This window comes from Prionailurus bengalensis, chromosome D2 (genome assembly GCF_016509475.1).
Source record: "Prionailurus bengalensis isolate Pbe53 chromosome D2, Fcat_Pben_1.1_paternal_pri, whole genome shotgun sequence".
In the NCBI taxonomy this organism is placed as follows: domain Eukaryota; kingdom Metazoa; phylum Chordata; class Mammalia; order Carnivora; family Felidae; genus Prionailurus; species Prionailurus bengalensis.
In genome coordinates, this window is record NC_057351.1 from 62,630,055 (window position 1) to 62,652,530 (window position 22,476).

The 22,476-nt window shown below is 43.1% G+C and overlaps 1 protein-coding gene across 1 annotated transcript in view; it reads left to right on the top strand.

Annotated features, from left to right (window-relative positions):
* The window catches only part of SORCS3 (sortilin related VPS10 domain containing receptor 3), a 591,280-nt gene that overhangs the window by 235,864 nt on the left and 332,940 nt on the right, over positions 1 to 22,476 (top strand). Inside the window, exon 3 of the mRNA XM_043597460.1 lies at positions 19,414 to 19,513. Coding sequence (XP_043453395.1) covers positions 19,414 to 19,513 — 100 coding nt within the window. The remainder of the gene's footprint in view (positions 1 to 19,413; positions 19,514 to 22,476) is intronic.

Below are 22,476 nucleotides of genomic sequence, written 5' to 3' on the forward strand. Positions count from 1 at the left end.
CCACATCCTCACCAGTATTTGTTATCTCTTGTCATTTTGATAATAGACGTCCTAGCAGGTGTCAGCAGATACCTCATTGTGGTTCTGATTTGCATTTGATGATTAATGATGTTTGGTACCTTTTTGCGGACCTATTGGCCATTTGTATGTCTTATTTGGAAAAAGGTTTATTCAGGTCCTTTGCTTAATTTTTTTAAAGTTTATTTCTTTCTTTTGAAAGAGACAGAGACCGTATGAGTTGGGGAGGGACAGAGAGGGAGGAGGGAGAGAGAGAGAATTCTAAGCAGGCTCTGCCCTGCCAGCTGTGCAGAGCCCAAGGCAGGGCTCAAACTCATGAAACCATGAGATTATGACCTGAGCCGAAACCAAGAGTCAGATGCTTAACCGACCGAGCCACCCAGGCACCCCTCCTTTGCTTAATTTTTATTGGGTTTTTTATTTATTTATTTGCAAATGAGTTGTATGAGTTCCCTGTATCTATTTGGATATTAACCCCTTATCATTTACATATATTTTCCCCATTTCATAAATTTCCTTTTCATTTCATTCTTGGTTTCTGTGGCTATGCAGACATTTTTTTAGCTTGATGTAGTCCTACTTGGTTTTTTTTTTTGTTTGTTTTGTTTTGTTTTTTTGCTTTTGTTGACTTCACTTTGGGTGTCAAAACATCATTGCCAATGGCATTGTCAAGAAGCTTACACCCTATATTTTCTTTTAGGAATTTTATAGTTTTAGGCCCTACATTTAAGTCTTTAATCCATTTGTATTTGCTTTTTTGTGTGTATATTGTAAGATAGGAATCTCGTTTGTTTCTTTTACATGTGGATATCCAATTTCCTCAGCACCATTTACTGAAGACTGTTCTTTCCCCCATTGTATATTCTTGATTCCTGTGTTGAAAATTTACTGACCATATATGCACAGACTTGTGGACTGTCTATTCTGTTCCATGGATCTATGTGTCTGATTTTATGCCAATACCATGCTATTTTGTTTACGATAGCTTTGTAATATAGTTTGAAAGCAGGAACTGTGATGCCTCCATCTTTGTTTTTCTTAAGATTGCTTGAGCCATCTAGATTCTTTTGTGTTTTAGTACAAATTTTAGGATTATTTTTTTCTATTTATGTTGTCAAATGCTATTGGAATTTTGATAGGGATTGCATTGAATCTGTAGATTTCTTTGGGTAGGGTGGGCTTTTTAAGAATATTAGTTCTTTTGATCTATGAACAAAGAATATCCTTCTATTTAGTGTCTTCATTATCTTTCATCAATGTATTATAGTTTTCAGTACACAAATCTTTTACTTCCTTAGTTAATTTTATTCTTTTTGATATAATGGGTTGCTTTCTTAATTTATTCTTCTGATAGTTACTTTTTGGCTTATAGAAACACACCTGATTTTTGTTTATAGATTTTGTACCCAGCAACTTTACTGAATTCATTTATTAGCTCTAACAGTGTTTTGGTGGAGTGTTTAGAATTTTCTATATAAGATCATGTCGTCTGCAAACACAGAAGATTTTTCTTCTCCAATTTGGATGCCTTTTACTTCTCCTTGCCCTAGTGCTCTGGCTAGGGCTTCCAATGCCATTTTGAGTAAGAGTTGTGAGAATGGCCATTTTTGTCTTGTTTCTGATCTTTTTTTAAATTTTTTTTTATTAAAAAAAATTTTTTTTCAACGTTTATTTATTTTTGGGACAGAGAGAGACAGAGCATGAATGGGGGAGGGGCAGAGAGAGAGGGAGACACAGAATTGGAAACAGGCTCCAGGCTCTGAGCCATCAGCCCAGAGCCCAATGCGGGGCTCGAACTCACGGACCGCGAGATCGTGACCTGGCTGAAGTCGGACGCTTGACCGACGGCGCCACCCAGGCGCCCCTGTCTTGTTTCTGATCTTAAAGGAAAAGCTTTTAGCTTTTTAACATTGAGTAGTAATCTGTAATTTCATTAGCTAGTCACATATGGCCTTTAGTAAGTTGAGGTACATTCCTTCTATACTCAATTTGTTGGCAGTTTTTTTTGTTTTTAATCATCAAAGGATGTTGAAAGGACCTAGTTTCTTTATTTGGAATATTGGGATAAAAGTGAAAATTCCTGTCTTAATATAAAGTGCCCAGCACTTGACTGGTTTGTTTTCCCTTTAATGTGGTGTTTTGAGCACCTAAAATAGTGTCAGGCAAGCCATAGGCACTGCATAAATATATGGCAAATGAATGGGTAATCAACAAATTATGTTCCTGTTCTTTTGGTGAGTAGGATGTGTTTCTGGGTGTTTTATGAGCTCAGAATCTCCTTAGGAACAAGGAGTCATTAACTGGTCAGTCTTTTATATAAAAAGACAAAATTCTAATTTCCAAATTCTGAAACTTCACCATCATGTTTCCATGGCAGAGACTGAATAGATATTTACTACACTTATTTTATCTTCATCCAGGGCAAACAACTAGACTACCTTCTTTCATTTAAATATAGCCATGGGACTGAATTCTGCCCGGTAGAAAGAGGCTGGAAGTAATAGATGCCACTTCCATACCTGGTAAAAAATGCTTCTTACACCATTCTCTCTGCTCACTCATTTCTCCTTCCACCTATTCAGTTGAGGATTCCTAAGATCTGTGAGATAGCAGAACCTTGATATGAAAGGAGGCTGGGTCTGTGAAGCATTGCCCACATCAGAGTCCCCTCCTGCCCCTTACCTCTCTGCCAGTCCATGTTGCACTATAATGTGAACCAGAAATGCACTAACACGGTATTAAGTCACTGAAATGTGACTAAATGCTGCCGTTTGCTACTGCAGTTAGCTACCTCGATGCATGCAGTCTCTGAAACGCGTATCTAGCCTTTTCACTCCTACATTAACTTTGTTCTCTAGCCAGAATGTCTATTTACTATTCCCAAGATATTCTGTGTTTTTCCAGCATCTAGCATAGTGCCCTTCACACCACAGGCATTCAGTAATAAACACCTGCTGATTGATTTCTGGGTCAAAGAATGAAACAGCAGCTTCCTATAAAATGCAAGCATGTTTTATGTTAGATAGATCTGATATTTCACAGGAAATATGCGTTTGGATGTGATTCTCTACTGTGGGATTTTGTGTGCAGCTTTTAAACAGAGTTCAGCTTACTTAGAACATTAAAACTAACAGTAAAGTTACACAACCCTTTCTGGGAGATTCCTGCCATATAAAAGGAAAATATAGCCCTAGGGAATCCTGGAAGTGTTAGAGTAGCCTTGCAGATAGGCTCCAACCAGGAAACAGACTCCTAGACCAGAATATATGAACTGGCAGTGCATGTTAGTGGCCCAAAGACATAGGGTATCCATGCCAGATTTTTCCATGCATATTCAGCTGTTTTAAATAGAGACAGCTTATCTTTTCCACCTTTTTAGAAAGGCTCACCTAACTTTGCTTTTGCACCTCTGATGAATTACATGGCTAGTGGTGAAAACCCAGAAAATGACAGCTACCTACCATTCTGCTGCTTACACAAAGCATGTCAAGAGTTGGAGGGGAAGTGAATTACACTACTGGATAGAGGTTGTACAGGGGAAGAGAACTGGAGTTGCCCAGAGTTGTTCTCCTTCATCCATCAGATATGTTGGACATCTTGCCATCTTCTTCATGCTAAAGTTGTTATAACATTAAAAGACATTTGTTGAATGTTATGTGCCAAACCTTAAGTTGACATTCCCTTTACCCATCTGTCAGCTGCTTCAAGAGAGGTGGTGGCCATGTGCAGGGGGAAGGCTTTACCTGTATCAGGCTTTCTCTGGATCCACATTATTGCTTGTCTGTCTCCCCTTGCCTATCTTGCCTTCCTGTCTTCTGCTAAGTTTTGCCTAAGAGCACTCCTTCAGTAATTCTTGAGCTTCCAGATCCCAGATGCAGGCTCTGCTTTTAAGGAACTCAGCCTGGGATGTTTTTCTTCTTTCTCAGAGTCAATTTATAACCTATGCCAGAGACGTTAGCTCCACTCTTATTTCTGCCAATGGCGACACTATTCTCTTAGGCTCTCGAATGGCTTGGAATCTTTAAGTTACCATCACCAGCCCCTTCTCCTTCATCTCTGCCCCCTGTCTGGGAAACAGATTATGCTTCTTCCCCGTGTCCCTATTTCATCTCTTACAACCTACTGCCATCAGGCTAGTGAGACAGATTGCTAATAAGTATTTCTGCCTCCAGGAGGACATGCTTCACTGATCCATCATATACATCACCAAAAGATTAGTCTTTCCAAACAGGCATCTATCATGTCCCTGCCCTATTCAAAAGCCTTTGCAGCCCCCACTGATTGTAGATAAAATTCAGACTCTTTAGCAGATATCCAAGACCCTTTATCTTATTCTACGAATCTAAACATACTCCCCTTTATGCCCATGTGGAACATTGCTTTCAGGTCTGGCCCATCTCCTAATTATCTTCTGAAAATATTTGCATGTTTCAGGTTCCAAGCCTTTGGACATGCTCTTTGTCTTGCTTTGGCTCCTCATCCTCCATCTTTTCCTCAAGGCCTACCTCTTCTATGAAGTCTTCCTTCCTTTTCTCTGAGATCCTTTAGCACTAACGAATGTCACTGTCTTCAACATTGTAGCCATTGTCATCATGTTAATAATGGCTACCTTTTATTAAGAACCTGTAACCTTGACATTGTGATAAATGCTTTAAGTGTCTTTACTCGGTGAGCTCTCAAACCACCCTATGAGGTAGTTGGAATAGGTGGTTTTGCCTATTTTATAGATGAGAAAACTGAAGTTCAAAGAGATGAAGTGACCTGCCCATGATCACATAATCAGTAACAGGTGTGGAACCAGCCCTTGATCCCATCCTGTCTCTGACTCCAAAACTTGTGCTCTTAAACATACTGCTATACTATTGCATTTGTTCTAACTCTTTCCTACTCATGTGTCTCATAGTATTTATTTGTTAAAAGGGTGATTGGGTGCCAGGGAGAGAACACTAGGGACTTGGTAGACCCCTTGTCCTCCCAGAGTTTTATCTAATTGCATTCTTGAGCCTTTTTCCTAATCACTGTCTCCCTCCCCAAACTTCTCTTTCTCCTTTGATCTCTCCAGGAGAGGAGTATATTGGAATTTTACCTATGTTCAAGTCATTTTGTCTATCATTTTCAGGTGGTTCAGGTGTTGGGTGTCATCCCTTGGCATTCAAGACTCACACATACCCTGATTTCTAGTTACGTAACGAGAGATGGTCTTATTGCCCCAAGACCATATGGTTCTTTTGGACCACAGTCCTGTAGGTGCCTAGATTACGTGATCCATATGCTGGTAGACCTTTGGGAAGCTGAGCACTTGTTTTAGGCACATGCCTGAACTCAGGCAGTTTTTGCAGGACCTCAGTGGCAGATTTGCATCCTTAGAGCATCGATCTGCATTTTGGAAGCAACCAGAAGGCATTTGGAGCTTGATCAGATGCACAGAAGGTTGGAGATGGCAGGGGCTTTTGAGATCATTGATTCCAGCCCCTCTCATTTTACAAAAGAGAAGAGTAATCAAACTGTGAAGCGTTGTTTTGGGTTGGAAACAAGGAGTATCTGTAACAACAAGATTCTGGAAACCCAGTAGACCAGAACTTATGGTGCTGGCTGAATGCTTAAGTTTGAGCCACTGGAGACAGTCAATAGCATCATGTTGCTGCCAGTCCTGGTGTTTGTTAACGTGTTGAGAGACACTCTATTCCTAATCAGGGCTCTGGCTCCTCTCAGCACCTTATCTTGCCAAGTTGAGTACTACCACCCCACTATGGGAGCAACCCACCATGTCAGGAAGGATGCTGAGTTCCAGTGATTCAGAGAGGACATGGGCCTGACAAATGTCTGTGCATGTTGAGGGAGGTGGGCTATGGTGGCTAGCTTCCAGAACCAAGCCCCCTGCAGGCTTTCACATGAATTGGCAGTGAATGTCTTGGTAAAAACCACTGTCCTCTCTTCCCAGCAATACCTTTGGCCCAGGCTTCTGCAGCCTCTCTGTTCCAAAGACCCCCAGATCCAGGTGTTTGGTATAAAATATACTTCTGTTCAGTAAATTGCTCAGACTATAGGAAGTACCTGCTTTCATTTCATTAAGTCATTCTTGTTTTATAGAGGGGAAATAGGAAATGGTAGGAAGATGGCCTCAGGAAGGAATGGAAGTATTTCAGGGACCTAAGCTGATTCTTGCTCTATGCTTAATGCAGGTTTCTCACTTTATAGAGAGTATCCCAAACAACTCTGCCCTGTGGAAGTTGTTATGCCAATATTAGAGATGGGGAAACTGAGGTCCAGAAAAATAAGGCAGCATTCCCAGTATCCTATGCTAGTGAGTGGGAGAGCAGGGATTTTAGTCTAATGTTGATTCTAAACACCCTCCTTTTTGATACCTGTAATGCCTCCTAGTAAGCAATGCCTTTGGAGATCCCCTGAAAGGATGAGTCAGTGAAACATGTGATACTTTGTGAAGCACATGCTCCATTTACCACTGCTTAAATAACTAGCCAAACACTGGAGTAGAGTACAAGGGATTTGGAATCCGTTGACCTTGATTCCAGGTCCAACACTGTTGTTTACTCAGACACTTAACCTCCTTGAGTCTCTATTTGCTCATTTTTATGACAAAGATAGAAAACCTATGTCAAAGGAAGTTCGTGAGAATTAAATAAAATATTTCAAGAGAAAGTGTTGTGCATAAGGCTCTATGTGCATGTTACTTAAATGCTGGTGATTTAGGGTAGCAGTCTTCCGAGAAATCAATTACTGAGCCCGAGTGTGTGCCAGAGACTTGACCCACGACCTCAAGAAGCTTATAGTTTGGGTGGGGGCAAGTTACTGTGAAAATCAGAGAGTACAGGCCAAGTGGTGCTGTAGTTATAGAAAAGCAGGAGAAAAGCAGAGACGGGAAAGATCACAGGGCAGCATGGATGAGAAAGCTTTATGTGGGAGGCTGGAGCTGAACTTTAAAGGAACTGGATAAGAGGAATGCTTGAAGAGGAGATTTTCAAGAAGTCCAGAGATTTAATAAAAAAAAAGTCATCTTTTTGTGTGCCGCGGCCCTCTTGGGACCTAGTAGTTGTTTGGCATAGGGCAGTGGTTCTCCAAGGGTGGCCCTTCCATCCCTAGGGGATGTCCATGACCCTTTCAGAGGATTGATGACATTGAATTATTTTCTAATCATAAAATGTGATTTTCCCTTTTTTATGCTCATTTTCTCATTGTGGAGTTTCTTAGAAGCTACATGATCTATGCGATATATCAGATTAAATGCAGACATAGATAGAAGAATCTCATGGTCTCCCATGAAGCCAAATATTAGAGTTTTGCAAAAAAGCATAAAATGCCACTCTTTCTCACTAAATTGTTTTCATTCTGGAAACCAGCTGGTTTTCGCAAAAGCGTAATATTTATTTATTTTTGTTATTTTAAAATGAATTCATAAATGGAAAATTTTATCAGCTGTAATTTCTCATGTAGTACGTGGGGTGAATTAAATCTCCTAGGGTCCAGTCCCCACCAGTTTTTAGAAGTATGAAGGAATCCTGAGTCACAAACATTTGAGAAGCATTGTTGAAGACGTGGCATTCTGGTGTGAAGACACAATTAAGATCTCATGTTTTTTACAATGCTTTGGCGTCAAGATGGGTGTCCTCTTGGTATGTTAGAACACCTGTGTTCTCGTATGGAAAACTTAAAATGTTGTCTGGTATGTCTGGAAAACTTCGAAAGGTAAAGCCCAGTGTTGACAAGTAAGCAGTGAAGCTGGTGCCTGCCATACATTACTAGAAGTGCAGATTGACCAGAATAGTTCTGTAGGGCAGTTTATAACAAGAACTTTAATGATAATTTTTACCCTTTGAACCAATAATTGCACTTCCATGAATCTATTCTAAGGAAACAAATAAAGATGCACACAAGGATTTATGTACAAGGATACACACTAAAGGTATAAAATTGTAAAAGTTTGGCCAGAAACCGACCAATTGTCCAAGAAGAGAGTTAATGTAAATTATAATACATTTATATATTCGAATGTTGTAAGGCTTTTAAAATGATTCTGGAAGAATATTTAACAACACGGGGAACAGCTTAAAATATTATGTTAAGTGAAAAAGGAGGACATTAAACTGTATACAAAGAATGACCCCAATTTTCATAAACATACACATGCACACAGATTAGAGAAAAAAAGCACACCAGATGTTAACTGAGCTTTTCTCTGCATGGCGTAGCTATAATTGATGTCTGTGTTTTGCATTATTCTTTTCTGTATTCTGTATTCTACCATAAAATTTCAGTCCTTTTATCTTCTTTTATGTGAGGCTATGGGAACCCATCTACCGAGTCAGCCCATGCCACTGGGGGTTTAGGTGAGGGCTACTTCAGATCGTGAAGGGGCATTTCGCAAGGGTGATGGTTTAAGTAGTCTGTGATTTGAGGATAAACTCAACTTCTAGCTGGTTGTCTTTTTTTACTTAGACTTTCAAAAAAGCTTAAGAAAACTAGGATTCATTTTCATTCCCTACAGTGCTCTGGTCTATCATTTTGAGCATTTGGAGTGTAGAATGCAGGGCCCAACAGGGCAAATGTTTAAATAATGTTGTGCAGCTGGCACAGTGTAGAGAGAGCATGGCAATCAGTATATAATTCTTTTAAAATAACTTCTTTTAAACGTTTTATTTATTTTCTAGAGAGTGCAAATGGGGGAAGGGCAGAGAGAGGAGGGCAGAGGATCTGATGTGGGCTCTGCAGTGATAGCAGTGAGCCTGATGTGGGGCTTGAACTCATGAACCACGAGGTCGTGACCTGAGCCGAAGTTGGACGCTCAACGAAATGAGCCACCCAGGCGCCCCAATGTATGATTCTTCTACAGGAAGAGGTTTCTCAGCCCATGGAGATGAGGTGACTATGGCATAATAGCTTCAAATAGAAGAGCTGCAATTCACTCCTTTTGTATCTGGAAATTTCTTCCTCTTTCCTGTGTTGGGAAATGTCAGGTGTTGGAAAACTTTAGTCTTCCTTCTTCCCTGAATGACCAGTAGGATAACTGGTAGTTTGAGTTCTGCATGAGGGAACATCTGCTTTGTTGTAAGTCTCTGACAGCAGAACACTTTCACAGTCAAAATGGAATGTTTGAATGTGACTGTTTCAGTTCCTGGAACATATTTGCTCAGTTTGACTATCTACCCTGTGTGGCAATATTCAGCATGCTTTAGGGTTTAAAAGAGACATCCAAGATACTTCCTTGAACTCAGAGAACTTATTCTGTCTGGACAAAGAAGCCTCATGCAGAAAAAGTTAAATGATGACATAAAACGACAACAGAGAAGAGATGTATGTCCCCAGAGAGCAGGTACAATCGTCCCTGACAATGACACCAATGCTGGGTGCTAGGAAACCAGAGGCAGGAGAGATGAGAAGCTTCTTGGAGGAGGATACAGCACAGGTACATGCTCTCTTTACAGGGCTGGCTGTTCCTGGGAAGAACAGATTCACATTAATTGACAGTAATTAATTACTGCACTGAGTGCCCACCACATAAAAGGCATTGTGCTTATCTCTGAGAAGAAAAAGATTTACAGATGAATGGGACACAGAATTTAACTTCTCTAGGGTAGTGGGATGGTCTGAAGGCTAGCCATCAGTTCACATTTCTCCATTAGGCAGCTACACATTTTATCCTGGGGGTTTCTGGATGTGCACAGACATAATTGCTTGCATGGCATAGGGACCCAACTGGCTGCATGTAATTTTAAAGGGAAATGGTAAACATCTGCTCCCAAGACAGAGATGCCTTGCTAAAACTGTCCAGCACCTTCTAGTTCATGCCTCATTATTTTTTACCCCAGGAAAACTTAGTAAAAAAAAAAGTTGATTCTGTTTTCCCTCGACTTTAATTTGCGAGCGTTGGCCACCTGCTGGAGGCTATCTCTGATTATGTGTAGCAACCCCTCCATCTTCCGTGTGCCTTTTGGTAGCTTACTGCTGATTTGGTGGGGATGGGATGGCATTCGTCTGTCCACTGGTGGTTATATAACTATAACTCAGCTGCTGTTTGCCCAGAAATGGACGGGACAATTTCTCCTCCAGTGATTATTATTCTACCATGGGGTCTCCCAACAACTGACAGTGAAGTGAGCTCTGTGATATTAGGGCTATTTAAGCTTCACAGTAATCCTATGAAGGCAATATTTATATTCTCATTGAGTGGATATGAAACACAAGACTTATGTAATTAGCCTAAGGTTCCACAGGCTGGATTTGAAACCAAATCTGCTTGACTCTGAAATGAATCCTCTTATGATTATGTTGGGCTGTCTGTTTGAATGCAAATGCTTATCTAAAATAGGGTTCCTCTACAGATGTGTCATTTTACTATATGCATTGTAGCTGCTCAGTAACAAATCACTTTATTGCTATTATTTTTTAAAGTTTATTTATTTATTTTGAGAGGGAGAGATGGGGTGGAGAGAGAGAATCCCCAGACGGCTCTGCACCCAGCGCAGAACTGTGAGATCATGATCTGAGCTGAGATCAAGAGTCAGAGGCTTAACCAGCTGAGCCACCCAGGTGCCCCATGTTGCTATTATTAAAAAAAATTTTTTTTTGATGTTTATTTATTTGTGAGAGAGAGGGAGAGACAGAGTAAGTGGGGAGGGGAAGAGAGAGAGAGAGGGGGAGGCACAGAATCTGAAGCAGGCTCCAGGCTCTGAGCTGTCAGCACAGAGCCTGACATGGGACTGAAACTCATAAACCACAAGATCATGACCTGAGCCAACATCCCTGAGCTTAACTGACTAAGCCACTCAGGCCCCTCCAGCTATTATTTTTAACTGTGTGAGTGATACATGGATACCTTTTCATTTTAAAACACTATAACATTACAAAGAGCTCAAGTCCCAGTAGCCAATGGACCCCACCCCAGTCTCTTACCCCGAGTTAACATTTATTACCAGTTATTTGTGTTTTCTTCTAGAATTTTTAAAATGCATTGTGTACACACTTATAAGCTTAATGGCAATATATTATTTTATTTTGTCTGGGTGTACTGTTTGTGTATTTAATATATTATTATTCAGTATGTGTGTTAGGGACTTTTCCAGATCAATGACCTTCATATCTACCTTATTTTTTGATGTTGTTATATAGTATACATACATATGTGTGTATGTGTGTGTGGGGGGGGGATAAAATACACTTAGTCTTTCCCTTAATGATAGCCATTTCATTATGGTCACATGAATGAAAGTGCAGTGAATTATGGGATGCTGCACCCACGTGGGTTCTTTTAGAGGCTTTTTCTTTGGAGGGCTTCTTTCCTCCCCTTACCTGTATGATATAAACATACCTCTTGGATGATAGAATTGAGACTGTCCTTTTGAACCCTCAGAATAACAACCCAACAACCTTATTGTCTGGACTGAGATTCTTTAGTGGGAACCAAAGTGTTCACACAATGGGAAAGAACAAAGATATGAATGTTTGGCCAACCCCACCCACCCCAACCTTCCCTCCCAGATCTGTGCTGGGCGGGTGCTGCTGGTGGATCTCCATTTTATCTGATATAAACCATGGATTATGCACGATCTGGTCTTTAGGGTCAGCTAACCCCCAATTCTCTGCATTTGAAACCCAGTGGTGGTTCTCATTCAAATAGCTGGGGCAGGAGGACAGAGAGATGGATTAATTATCCTGTATCATTGTGCCTCTCTTTTTGAGACTAGATAATGCAGCTGAGGAGTCAGATAACACAAAGAGGTCACTGGGAGCTTTGTGAGCTTCTGCCTTGGCATCAGCCTGTGTTTTTTTTTAAACAGAGGGTGGGACCAATACCCGCTTGGAGAATGAAGCTATTTAAATCACTTGCTTTTGGCTGAGGTCTCAAGTGAGTTATCTGTTTGTGGTCAGGCTGGGTTTCTGCCATTGCAAAGATACAAATTAATATGGCTTTGGGCACTGGCCCTAAGAGGAGAAGTGGGGCCGGCCAGAGGGGAGCATCAATGGTTTTTCCATTTCAATCATAAAGACTGTCTGGGTAGCGCTTGGTCTGGAGCTACGTTGTGGAAACTCCTGACCCTGACCCTGGAATGATCTGTGGTTCACCACACTTGAGAGCCCCTAATTGCCTGTGGGTTTTGATTGTTGACTCTCCTCAGTGTTAGTTCATTGGGACATACTTGGGGAATGGCTGGAGGGTCCACCCCAAGGCATGCCACTTTGAAGCCTGGTTCTGACTTCTGATTTTCCAGGCAGCTGGGCCATATTGTACTTTCATGGTAGCAAATTGAAACAGTGGCCAAAGATTCTTTAATGATTTATTGGGTGTTCATAGGCCTTCCCACCCCTGTTAAGTGTAAGGAGTGTAAATCAAGGAAAAGAAAACAAGGTGATTGCCCTTGAGGAAAATACAATCTGGGGCATTCATAAAAATGACAGCCATAAGCATTTATGGAACGAGGGCTTTTATCAGCTCCTAGACTAGGTATCTCACTACTCTTCATTGACACCACAACAGTATTGTCTCACTACTCTTCATTGACACCACAACAGTATTGTCTGAGCTGAGGTTTAGAGGAGCAAAGAGCTCACACAGCTAGTTCTTCAAGCTCTGCATCTAGTTGTCTTTGCCATGATCCCACCTTCCTTGTTTTCTCTGCTTAGAGCTGTGCTCCACACTTCCGGAGATTTGAAAGGCATTTCATTTGTTATTTTTCTTTTAAGGAGCTCTTAGCAATTGCCAAAAAGCAAATTTTCACATTCAGAGAATAACTAGGGAACTCCAAGGTGCCTTTGATACAAATGAATAGGAGAGTGTGGGCTGAAGTTGTAGGAAAGTCTCCAGGATGTAATCAGTGCTGGGAGTCAAAGAAGGGGGAAGTCTGGGCAGTTGCCAGCTTTCAGATCACTGGGAGAGTGGGGGATGGGACTTGGATGGGGTGGACCATGAATGCCCAGCTCAGGTAGGCATTTTGACTCAATGTGGCAGCCGGGCTGGGAGGGTGAGTTAGGGCATCAGTGACCCTGGTGGGAATCTTGGAAAGTTGTCTTAGAGCAGAGACAGTGAGTCAGGCTGGTGGTGGGGATAGTACAAGCTGATGGTTTGATAATCTGGAGCAGGGGCCTCCTCATTATGGGCTCCCTGCTTTTGTAAATACAGTTGTATTGTGACCGCCACACCCAGTCGGTGACATGCTGTGTTTGGCTGTTTTGGAGCTAAAGTACAGAGTTGAGTGGCTGGGACAGAGATCAAGGAAACCTAAAATATTTACTCTCTGGCGCTTTTACAAAAAAAAAAAAGTTTTAACCTGAGCTGGGGCTACTTGTAAGTGTCCAAAAGGAGAAGTGAAGCCCATTGACTGGCACACAGTATGTGCCCTAATAGGTAATAGGTAGGTATATGTTAAGAAATGAACAGAACAAACTAAACTTAATAACAGGAAAGAGAATAATCGAGCCTGTGATTGTTTGCTGAATTTAGATGACCTCCCAGAGAATGGAGCCCATGGAGGAGAAGAGAGACTGATAAGAGAATCCAGGAGGGAAAGACTTGTGGGTCTCCCAGCTCCTTTGCTTTGCAGAAGTCAGGGGCAAAGTTTGGAAAGGGAAGGAGCAGGAGGCTGATTAGTGAGCTGGGTGGTAAACTGGAGGAAGGCAGTTGCCTGGACGAGGGAAGCAGTGCACTCACCTGATCCCGAACATCTGGTGGGCCAGTGAGAACTGGCAGAGTGCCTTCCAGAGTCCTCTCACCTCTGGCAGGAACGTGGCATTGGAACGGGGGCGTGGAGTTACAGTTCCACTCTACCGGGAGGCTGACTTGGCTGCGTTGCCTGAAAGTTTTTCTTTTATGTTCTTTTACTTTTAAAATAGCAGCCCATATGCTTGTTGCCACCAGCCTCTCCCCCAGAAGCTTACTAGAGGAGTGGGAGCTTGCTGGATGGATAAAAGTATATGATATTCTCAACTGCACTCTGGACGTTGTCATGGAGAGAGTATCCCTGGTGAACACCCAGGGTTATGGCAGGTCAGGCTGCCATGCTCTCCTGGAATGTGCTGGCCCACATGGAGATCTTCTGAAGGCCTATCAGCATAGGACAAGAACTCCTGAGTTGTTGAGGGGCTCACTAGGAGTCAGGTCCTGGCACAGAACTGTCTGAGTCTGGGAAGTTGAAGACGGAGGGTATCCAGCCTACCAGTCATCTTCAGGTACCTAGGGAGTAGTGTGAGTGCTTGGCAGCTGGGAGGCCCAGCTAGACAATAAGCAGGTCCCTGGGCAGGCTTGGGCATCATGGAGCAGGTGACCCACAGCAGCGCAAATTGGAAAACCAGGATCAGCGTCCATGTGGCCAGGATCCAGGGCCCCAGATGCTAACTGGTTCAGATGGTCTGGAATTCAGGACTGTAGAATTAGAGATACCTGGGACAAGACTGGTCAGGATCTATGGACTTAGGCCCTGGAAATAAAGGACTCAGCTGCTGGAACTGGAGAGTAAGGGAGTGTATACAGGCTTCTTGGAGAAAATTTGTCAATAACCAGCAAAGTAGAAGTTATGCATAGAGTATGCAGCAGTAACTGCACATCAGGATATGTCATTTTCTTCCCTTTCTTCATAAATGTGTGAGAAGCCATGTATAAGAACACTGAAACATTGCTTACTATTGCAAATTTTAAAAGAAAAAAATTCAGAAATATTTATTAGTGGTTGGAAAGAAAGACAGTGGTTTCTTCATAAGCTGCAGTGCTCTACAGCAATGAAAAATGGATGAATTAGGGCTAGATGTGCCACCATGGGTAAATCTCAAAACTTGAATGTTGGGCAAAGTAAGCAAACTGCAGAACATACATCCTGTATAAGGCTTACGTAAAAGTAAAATACTCCAAAAGATTATATGTTGTTTATGAACACAGATACTTGTTAAATCTGGTAGTGGGCATGTGATTGGCATCTCATTGTGTTTTCCCGTGTGCTGGAAATAATTCATTAAAAAGGCAGGAAGAAAGAACGAGAGAACATGGAATGGTCTGCTAGACTGCAGTAACCTGAGCGGAAGCACAGAAACCCATAGCCTGTGGCTTTATACCTCTCACGTGTCACCTTCCAGGGTAGCTGTGCATTCTGATCTCCAGAATGGTCAATGGCAGGTGTGATGTTTCCAGATTTCTGGACATTTCAGTGTTGGGAGCACAGTGTCAAGATTTGGGAAGTTAGCTTTGAAATAGGAGAAGGGAGCCTGTTTCCTCCACGTGGCCCCACTGGCAGGTGTCTCAAGTGACAAGGTGGAGGATGGTCTGCTTTCTTGGAAAAGTGAGTTCCTCAGGTGCAGCGGTCTCTGGCAATGGGGTGGAGGCCTCTCTCCCAGCTGCTCCTCACCCCAGGCAAAGGGGGTCCCCATAGCTCTGTGGTTAATGTGATGTGCAGTGTCCACACTGGAAAGGACAGAGTCCAGGGCACCTTTAGTCCCACAGGCGGCCTGGCTTCTTAAGGTGTCTTCACTGAAGACACCTGTCTGTCAGGCTGAGCAGAAAATGCCCAAGGCACAGAGGAAGCTGATCTATGGAGTATCTTTTGTTGGAAAGTCCCGACTCTTGGAGAAGCAGCTACTCGGAGAAGAGCAGAGTCCCTGTGAATCTGTGGTGCAGCCGGCAGAAAGAGAGGACTATGTGGTGCTAAGCATACTACCTTTGATGAGATTTATTTGGATTCTGGAAGGAGGTTTGTTGTGACGTCAGTCATGCAGGGGGACCTGAGAATTCAGCTCTTTACAAAAGTAAGATGTTTGCTATGTATAGAGTGAGGAAAGTTTGCTGGTTGGAAAACAGCTAAGCACTGTGTTGGTGGCATAAAGATATTTAAGGTCCAAGTGGGGCCTTATGATTATTGGAGTAAAACCTCTTGTATTTGATGATGAGAAAATGGGGCTTGACAGACCCTCTTCTCTGCCAAACTCTAGTCAGGACCCTCTGAGTGCTTTGTCAACAAGGCCCTGTCCTTGGGTGTGTTCAACTTTTACCCAGTTTCACCATGAATCCTGCTAAGCCTGTTTAGCTAGAATCCCCCACCCTCAATATTTGATTGAATTCCTCATCCCCTACCAGGCCCTAGGTGATGTCTGATTACCCTGGCATGCTTTCAGTAAGAATCCTCTCAGGTCAGTTTAGAAAAGAATTACTCTACCTTCTAGTAATGATCCATTCACTGACTCCCACCCTTCTCTTTGGCTGTAAATTCCTTGCTTTTTGTTGTTTTTAGAGTTGATCCCAGTCTCTCTTTCCTATTGCAGAATCCCATCACAGTGGTCTCTATACTTACTGCCATTTCCCTGAATGAAGTCTGCCTTACCATTTTAACAAGTGTCTGGGTAATTTTTTTCTTTAACAGGCATAGAGAATTGGTTTGTCCAGGGGAACACTTTGTGTATGCTTTAGAGTCTAGATTTCCAGACTCCAGATTCAATGTTCTTTCTCCACACCATGTTATCTTTAGGCCTTTAAGAGTACAGAATCAAGAAGTGATTCATCCTACAAAATATTTTATTTGGGTTAATAAAAGTATGCACCTGACTGCCTCTAGAGATTAAGGTGTCTCCTCCCTGCTGTGGAGAGGAAAGGAGCTTGGAGTGATTGATCATTTAACCTTGATGCTAGTGCATGTGAACTGTAGGTCCTTCCCTGGCACCAGATGCTGCTAGACCTTTCCAATTATGCCAACATGCAACTTTATGAATTTTTCTAGGTAAGGCTATGTTTTGACTTGCTCCCAAATGTTAGCAGTTGGGCAAGAACTTGTGACCACGCATTCATTCTTGCAAATAAAGACAAAGCAAAGCAAAACAATACACAAATCAGTACATTCAGCACTTGCTTTGCACCAGAAGTGGTGCAAGGCATTGGGGCTATTATAAGAAATGGCTTTTTCCCTTAGGGACTTGTAGTCAAGGAAGAGATCCCAGAATAAAGATAGTATGACTGAAACCATAGGATAAGTGCCAAAATAGAATTATATACAAGGTGATATGAGAACACAAAGGAAATCTTGATTAATTTCCCAGTGGGGAAGCTGGAAGGAGGGTGATATTGGTGTTGAGGGTTGGAGATGAATGCACCAAGAAGAAGAAATAGAGCAGGAATAGTTCAGGCAAAGGGAATGATATGTGTACAAATGGAGGGAAGTGAAAATGCAAGACATTCAGGAAAGTTTAGTGAGGCTGGAGAGAAAGGGACAGGGAGCAGATGGCTGGAAATGAGTCTAGTAAGGAAGATTAAAGCCAAATTTGACAAGACTAAGCTTGGAAGCTACAAACTCATTGTGCGTAGGCAGTGGGTAATTACTACGAGGGATGAGATGGACAGAGCTGGGAGGTTGAAATATAGCCTGATGACAGCATGGAGGATGGTGGGGCGGGGGAGAAGGCTAGAAGAAGAGCATCCAATTGGGGAACTATTGCAAAAATAATGATGCATGAGCCACAGCATCGGGGTGAGGATGAAAAGACCAAGGGTCCAAGTTATTTAGGAGATAGGATCATTAAGACTTGGAGACTGAGCTGGGTTTAAGAGATAAAGGCAAGGAGAAAGATTAGGCGTGATTCCCTGTGCTTAAAGGTAGACAGGAGACAGAAAATAAGTCATTTTGAGGTGGGAGCTGGTTATAAAAGTTACCATAGCCACTGACCATGTGGAGCCAGTAGCCCAGGGAGGGATTTGAAATGCTGATGTTTGTTTATTCAGTAAGCATGCTGAGGGTATATGATGTGTGAAGCCTGGTTCTGTACATTTTGGGGAAAGGAGAAGTGAACGTCCTTTTTATTTTTATTTTATTTTTTAACATTTCATTATACCTACATCCTTTTGGTAGGTTTCCCATGTGTTCTATTTTTGCATCTTTACAAAGATCTTGTAAGAACTAAATTACCCTGATTCTTTTATTTGAGAAACCTGAGGCTCTAGCAGACGAAGTAACTTGCACATGGTCATGCAACCAGAGAGCCGTGGATCTAGCAATGAAATAGAGATTTTGCTATGCCCAAAGTTCATGTTCTTTCATCTCACCATAGCATTCTCTGTGGTTCCTTGCCCACCGGGAGCTTATGTGGTGCTAGGGGAAACAGAACTTAAAGAAATTCAACATAACAATATCAAAAGAGCCGAAAGGAGGCATGGACAGTGGGCTTTGGGCCTGTAATGGGTGGGGAAGCTTGTTCTTGTGCAGAGAGATGAAAGTGACTGGGAAGAGGGCTAGTGAAGCCTTAACAGAGGTGAGGGTGGACATCCAAGCTGGGTGTGGGGACGTGGAATTTGCTAGATTAGATGGGGGTGGGGATAATTCTTAAAGGTCATCAAATACTACAAGCCTTGGCTACTAGGCTTGTAAAAATAAGATGTAGGCCAGGACAGGAGCAGATTCTGGTGAGAAGGTGGATGAAGAATCCAGGAAAAGGCAGTTACTAGGGGAGGCACCCAGCTAGAACTGGGATCTGAGATTTGAGACAGAATGCGGGCACCCATGAGGTTGGGTGACCATAGAGGAAATAAACTGACCTCTGATTTTCTAAAGCCTGGGTGGGAGAAGTTTTGTGATCTAGCCAAGGAAGGCAATGAGGGAAAGACCAGTTGGGGATCTGATGATACCGGTTGTTTGAAGAGGGAGGGGGGCAAGTGAGGGGTGGAGTTGGGAAGTGAGGTAAAAAGCGTGATAGCGAGCCTAGCTCCTGGGGCCTCCCTGTTTGGCACCCCTTCTCCTTCCTCCACTATGGAAAGGTGGGGTGGAGAGGAAGGAGCCGGTGGTTTGGCCTGCCTTTGTTCTCTGAGACCTGACTTGTGATTTTGGTATAAGGTCAAAACCCTGGAAATGAGGCCCAAAGGACAAACAGGGTAATTGGAATAATGAACTGTTGGCAGTAGTTCAACAACATTGACTTTTCACCCTGACACACCATTGCTCCTCTGTGAAGGCTCACACCCTCTGCCTGCTGCGGCCTGATTTGGCCACTGGACCCTAACGGGCTTCTTTCCACCAGAGGGTCCCGAGCCTCAGGCTCAGTGGAGGGGGCATGAGGTTGGCTGGACTCCAGTGACCTCAGGAGGCCGTCTGGCCTTGCACACAGCTCCTTGTGCCCCTGCACAGCACCAAGAGGGACGCCTGGGCTGAAGGTGGAGCAGGAAGTCCCCAGCAGCAACCTGTACCCACAGTCTCACAGAGGGCAGAAAAGGAGGTCTCTGAGAAAGGCTGGGAGCAAAGGAGACTGAGTTTAGGTAGATGCAGTGGTCTAATTGCTCTTCTAAAATTAATGGGGCCTTTTATCTCTGAATCACACCTGTGATTTGGGAACAAAGGTGCGAGTTGAAGGAGAGCCTGGCTTCCCCTTGAATACAATCTCCCATTTGGTGAAACATCTCTCCCTTTGTTTCTCTCTTACCTGCAGATCAACCGACTATGGCACCACCTATGAAAAGCTGAATGACAAAGTAGGTCTGAAGACTGTCCTCAGTTATCTCTACGTCAATCCCACCAACAAAAGGAAGGTAAGACTAGGGGTCAGGGGTCCTGACTGCTCCCTGGGGATGGGGAGTTGTAGTAGGGCTGCCTGGGGCCAGGAGTGAAGAAGAAAACCCACAGCTGTGGAATCCGAGAGGGCCTGCTTGATATACCAAGGAGAACATCACAAACACTGCTTATAATTCTGACAACTGCCTCAATACTAGTAATTTCAACAACAACAGTAAAATTATATGACTAGTAAGGTGTTCCTCTGTGCCAGGGATGCCTTATCTCGTTTATGCTCACAGCGCATCTATGCGCTAGACATTATTATTGTCCCCATTTTACAGATGAAGAAACTGAAGCTCAAAGATATGAATTTTCTAGCCTAAAGTCAGACAGCGGTGAGTAACAGCTTTGTGATTTGAGGATGGATATGCTTGTTTCTTGAATTGGCTTCTTCCACAGTTGCCCTCTTGCTGGTCTGTTTTCAGACAGCGCCTTGGAAACGGGGAGTCTGTTTCTGCCAAGGGAAGGAGAGGCAGTTCCTGGATTCACCGACTTGATCTAGAACAGCTAGCTGCTGAGGCAGGAGAGAGCAGACCTGGTTCCGGTGGCCCCTCCCCTCGGCCCTCTGACTTTCCAATGGACTCAATAGCCAGGATGTGGAGGATATCATATAAGGCCAGACCTTGGTCATGGAGACCCATTGGGAGGAAGGGTCCTGGATTCCATGGAATAATGGATGGTTTTAGAAAATAAATACTGTGTAATATGTTGGCTCTGGGAAGAGGTGATCTTACTGCAACTAGGAAGGCACTGCTCTTTAGAAACTTAGGCAGGCCGAGCCCCTATAAACATACCAGCGTTCTAAAAGGCTGTTTCAGGGTTTCTAAAAGGCTGAAAATGTTACGGAACCAGGCTGGAACGCCGGCGGAAAAACCAAGTGGCACTCGGAGATCTTGGTGGATCAGATATGTATTTAACACCTGTGGGCTCAGAGGAGACCGTTTCTCCAAAGATCTGAGCCCGAATGCAAGTGGGAAGGGTAATTTATAGTTGTCAGCTTCCGTATCTGTGGGGGTTTTTGCGCGTGCAGCAAACAGGGCAAGAAGAACCCGGAAGAGGGGTCTCCAAGCTAGAGACGAGAGCTTATTTTAGTCCCGTTGGCCATTTTATGGTATCAATAAAACATACCAGGGTATTTAGTATATGGGGGCCGATGGTCACAAGTAAAATTAAGGAAAGGAGTGGCCCTTCCAGGGCAGGGAGCCAGGATGCCCAGTTTGTGAGATCCCATCCTCTCCATTGACTGATATTTTCCTGTTGTCTACATTGAATTCTTTCCTCGAGTTCCTTAACCTTAGTCCTGACGATTCCTGATTGGTTTACAAAATAGCAACATTCCGCCCCGCCCCAGGAAGACACAAGTCCCTCCTTTTTCTGAAGTGAGGAGGTAGAGGGCTCGCCTATCTTGGAGGGACACTGCTGCCAGGGAGTTTGTTTGGCTTTGTCAGGTTACCAGGGAGTCTGCCATCCGTTCCACATCCAGCCTGTTGGTGCAGTCCCTATTAGCCCAACAGCAAGAAGCAAGATTAGGGTTATGACACCAGTAAGGGGCAAGGGCTGGCTGAGTTGCATCCAAATCCCTGGGCTGAGTCCACAAGTTGATTCCTCAGGCTTTTGCCATGTGCAGGCCAGCCAGCTTCAGGGGTGTGGCTGGAGCAGCACTGGAGATCTCAGGGGCCAGTGTCTTTTTGAGGGTCAGTTTAGGCGGGTTGACTGGATCTGGATCACTTTGCCACGTTGACGGTTCCTCTGAGTTGGCCTTCTTAGCTCTGGAGTGATCACCATGGGGTGATACCCGAAACTGAGTTCTCTATTTGGTTGTGTGTCTGTAAAGTCCACCTCCAAGTCTTCGAAAGGGTCGGGTTTCTGGTAACTGTCAGATCAGGTTTAGGGAAGATAAGGTTTGCATATGTAGAGATCCATCCTGTTTTCTAGCTGTTTAAATAATCATATGCCCATAGGGTCTTAGTACTATCCCCACAGAATAACAAGCACAGAAGATTGTCTATACACGAAAAACTGACAATTTTTCTGAAGTTTACCTCAAGTTGTCTAGTTTAGGCAAACAACAAACATTTAAAGACAGAACTAGAATTTAACATCCTTAACGGTGCATTGTTGAAACATAGTCTTTTTATTTTCTCTAAACCAGCCCCCCCCCCAACCTTTCTAGAGATAGCCAAATTGAGACCGATGCATTTGTAGAACAAGTCCAGTCTTAACAATCCTGGCCTAATTATTTATGCAAGCTCACCAATAGCGATTGATCATGAGGATCTTTTAAAGTTTGCTTTGCTGGAATCTTTTATCAGGAATCTCTTGGTTGAACTTTTAGTAGCCTCTCCAGGCCAGAAGCCACGCCAAATCCTTGCCATCAGACAGGCCTGCAATACCTGTAGAATTGGGTGAATTCCTCTTTATGAGGTCCCCAAGATATCCTGAGGTTCCTGCACCTGCCAGGAAGTGACCTTCTTTCATCACCTGGTGAGGCTGCTGGGAACTCTGTAAGCAAGGTATCAGGCCAACATTTCCAAGGGGCTCTATGGCCCCATGTTTCGTAAAGCCGACCTTAGTTCCTTAAAGCTGTCTGGTCATATCTGAGTCTATGAATGTCACTCTCAAATATGACATTCCAGTCAAAGCCTTGATAAAATAACCAGTATTTCCAAAGGTGATCTGTTACAAGATGAACAGATTCTTATTGAACTTATGCAAACAACTGTAATTGCCATGAAAGAAAGAATACTCACTGAGAGTTTTTGAATTTCAGGGGAGTTATGTAGAGAGAAAAGATAAATGCTTCAGTTTACAAATGAATATTTTATGACATTTCTGTATATCATAGATATCTTAGGAGAAAGTTTCCTTAATCTGGAAGAGAAAACATCAGAGAACAAGCAGTATTTTCAACAAGAATCACAAAACTATAATCTTCCTT